The following is a 3,782-nucleotide window of genomic DNA, read 5'->3' as shown; positions in this document are numbered from 1 at the left end:
TTATTCTTTTGTTCTCCACCTATACATTTTTCTCAATTTTCCTTAATTTTTTTAAGGAAACACTGCACACCTAGCTGAAATATGCCAAGTTTTTGGATAATTGCTCTTTAGCAAAGAAGAGGATTAGAGCCACTAGGAGAGAAAAAGTGGGGATGTCTTATTTTTTTTTCAGATTTCTGAAAATGACTGAAAAACTGGAGAACTGTTGCTCAAAACCACTTGAAAAAACTTTATTCTAAAGTTTGGCTGCCTAGAAGCAAAATATAAAGAAATGAAGGCTGTTTCAAGACTTTTGCACATTACTATATATCAGTATTAAGATAATATTTACTCTCATTTTCAGATCTATGACAGAGATGAATTAGCATTTGATATGATCCAGTTTTTAAGAAACCGTATCCAACTGACGGAGAAATTAATCGTACACTGACCACGTGGTCTATAATAACACAGGTGGGCTCGAGGGGGCGGTGGTGGACTGTCTGTCAGTGATTACATGGACCTGTGAAGTCACGCTTGGGTGAAGTTAGTAATGATTCATCTCCTCGGTTTAAACGTTAAGCGGTGCTCTGGGGAAACAGCGTCAGTCTGACACCAGCTGAGCGGGTCTGGTGACCTTTAGTTGTTGCGAGCCTGGACAGAACAGCGCGAGGAAGGTTAGCCGCTTTAGCTTGAGAGCTCCGGGTGACGGCAGCCGTCAGGAAGAGGCGTCACCGCCCGCACCAGCGCCAGTCGGAGCAGGGCACAAGGGGGAGACGGTCTGCGGCTATGGCTGCCCTCGGTAACACGGGGGCTACCTCCAGTCCTATGGTGATCCTGGCGCCCAAAACGAAGACGAAGAAGAAACACTTCGTGCAGCAGAAGGTGAAGGTGTTCCGGGCTAGCGACCCTGTGCTGAGCGTCTTCATGTGGGGCGTTAATCACTCGGTGAGTCGGTGTTAGCTAACGTATCACTAAACGCTAATGTTGGTGCTAACTCAGTGTTAGCATGAAAGCTAGCCAGAGTACAGGTAACATCCCCGGACAGGTGAGGGTGTTAGATCGAAATCCGTCTGGTTGAGTGACAGTACACGTTCACCTGGAGAAGAACACGGATGTTTACAGAGCTGCACAAACGGTGGGAACTTGTTTTGCGGCACACGGGGCTGAAAGGTCTTTATAGTCGTACAGTTTATTTACAAAGCAGGTAAATGTGATTCTGTCCTGCTGAAGTTTCTCACGAGTGAAAATCATTCACATAAAATCCTGGCTAAAGAATTCCCGGTGTAGTTTAATATTCATGAACTTTCAGATGTGTATATATTATTTGAAGGGGTCACAACACCTGTCACAATTTCTACATAACAGATGAATGAATGGGATAAACAAACATAAAAGACAAGTATACATTAATACAAGAACATTCAAACTTGGCACATGCCAAGTTTGAAGACCACAGAAACCATCTGTGTTTTGACAGCCTAAAATTAAAATGTTCATATTTCAAGATCTGTTTGAATTCCCCCTTTAAATGTGTCAAACAGGGGAGATCAGGGTGGTTCTAGTCCGTTGTGTTTGGGTGGGGCGCTAGAAATAAAGGATAGGGAACTGATGAGATGAAAACTGGAAGTTTGAGCAGCTGACTACTAAAATAAAGTAATCTCTCTCTGAGATCACTGTCTCTCCTTCCACGCTATCCCAGCATCGCTTTATGATGACTTGTATAGGGTGAAGATCCTCACTTAAAGTCTGCATGTGGCTCAGTTTGTAAATCTTTTGTGCATATCTCAAAATGCTTACAAATACAAAAGGTGCATCTTTGTGGGTGGGGTGCACATGACCTCACAGGTTTCCTTCAGTATTGCCACACTGATGGGTCAGTTCCTGTAAAGAAACAAAAAAAAAATAGAACTGTGTAAATGAACAGATTCCTGGTAAAAAGCATTGTTACGTTCTAAAAAACTTCACTTGAAGGTTAAACGTGCTGAATCATGCAGAAACTCTGACACCGCTGTCAAATAATGACCACATCTTAACAATAACAGCCTTTAAATTTCAACTAAAATATTGGAAACACGTTACAGCTCAAATGTCTTATTCTTCTTTTTATTCTTGTCCTACTGTTCAATGAACGTGATGGGCTGCTGAGCATTTTCTTCTTGGAGCTATTGGTGGACGCGTTAATTTATAAACCGCACTCCATGTTTTATTCAGTAGGACCTGAAACTAGTGAATGAGCCCATAAAGTCATGAAGAAGGTGTTTGCTGAGGTCACAGAGCAAATTAGCTGAGATCCATGCAGACTTTGTGCCCCAGAGTTTGCCTGTGGTTTTGAGTAACAAGAGGATTGCTCCACTCTATACTTCATTTATAAAAGTAGCTCATTCTTAACTACAAATAATAATTTTTAAAAAGTGTCAGATTGAAAGAAATTTTTGAAAAGTAATGAAGTAATTTTAAACTAAACATTTGATGCTGCTTTAATCCAAGATATCAGCAATCTGGTGCTTTTTCTCTTCTTACATGAAAGACATTTGATGGCCTTCTTTTAAAATGATTAATGAGCCGCTTTAGTTGTGCAACATCAGAAAACTGACAAGTCCCCACAGTGCTGTCTTACAGCTTGAGAGTTACAAATGTTTGTTTTCTAAATCTCTTCTAAAAATCTCTTCTTATTGCCTGACTTGTTTTCTCTTCATTTGGCTTGTTTCTTGTCATTTTCAAGTATTTTTAATCATTTTCTTTTGAATGGTTAATGCATTTTTAATCTTTCTGTGAAGCCCATTGTAACATTAAGATCAGTTGTCTTTCATTGCTTGTAAAAACAAAATGATATTTGTCAGTTGTGGGTTTATTTCAGACACTGAATTCTGTTTAATGATTGCCTCTTTTTTTTCTGCAGATTAATGATCTCAACCAGGTGCCTGTTCCCGTCATGCTGCTGCCCGATGACTTCAAAGCCAACACTAAGATCAAAGTCAACAACCACCTCTTCAACAAGTAAGACTCAGAAATGAGCACATTTTCACATGGAACAGATTGAAATTTATAACTAGTCAAGTGAAAATGTAACTTGCTGACCCCTTGAAGCTTTTGAGAAACTACAAAAAACCCATCGGGGTATAAATCAGTGATAAGACTGGATGTTTGTGTTGGACTGTAGAGCTGGACAAATGTTTTGGAGCTGAAATTTAGTGAGAAATAAGTCATGTTTGTCTTGGAATGAGTTAAGTTTCCTAACTGCTTCCTCTCACAGGGAAAACCTCCCAGGACATTTCAAGTTCAAAGAATACTGCCCTCAGGTCTTTCGAAATCTAAGGGAACGGTTTGGTATTGAGGATCTGGACTATCAGGTGTGTAAAGTTGAGTCGTTGGCTGGTGATCACTGATGATACTGTTGAATGGCGCATTCAAAACAAATATGAAGTTTTTGCCTGGCTCGAGTACAAACAGTCTGCGCAGCGAAGAGAATTGACCTGAATTTGCTTTGGGCTACACAAAGACAGCAAGTATTAGTTGTAAATCTCCTGGCACCACCGACAATCAGAAACGGAGGATGGCTGTACTGAAGCCATTTGAGAGGCGGAGCTTTCATTGGTGGTACTGCATGTTTGGGGCGAATGCACCATAAGGGATGATCGTAGCTTGTTTTCATAAAAAATGACTGAAATGACTTCTTGTCTTTAGTACTTTACTAAAGATGAGTGCCTGTGCTAACCTGTGTGACGTTTCCAGGTGTCACTGACTCGCAGCCCACCTTTCAGCGTTGATGATCAGGGAGAAGGCCTGCTCCTTAACTCTTA

The 3,782-nt window shown here is 40.8% G+C and overlaps 1 protein-coding gene across 1 annotated transcript in view; it reads left to right on the top strand.

The window, feature by feature from the left end:
• Positions 1–442: 442 nt before the first annotated feature.
• Positions 443–3,782, top strand: part of pip4k2ca (phosphatidylinositol-5-phosphate 4-kinase, type II, gamma a) — a 14,386-nt gene continuing 11,046 nt past the window's right edge. Inside the window, exons 1-3 of the mRNA XM_005741048.2 lie at positions 443–927; positions 2,882–2,979; positions 3,236–3,332. Of these exons, the coding sequence (XP_005741105.1) occupies positions 769–927; positions 2,882–2,979; positions 3,236–3,332 (354 nt within the window). The 5' untranslated portion in view covers positions 443–768. The remainder of the gene's footprint in view (positions 928–2,881; positions 2,980–3,235; positions 3,333–3,782) is intronic.

This window comes from Pundamilia nyererei, unplaced genomic scaffold (genome assembly GCF_000239375.1).
Source record: "Pundamilia nyererei isolate P.nyererei 1_Seehausen unplaced genomic scaffold, PunNye1.0 scaffold00106, whole genome shotgun sequence".
In the NCBI taxonomy this organism is placed as follows: Eukaryota; Metazoa; Chordata; class Actinopteri; order Cichliformes; family Cichlidae; genus Pundamilia; species Pundamilia nyererei.
Note: the sequence above shows the minus strand (reverse complement) of the source record. Positions and strands in the feature narration are given on the sequence as shown.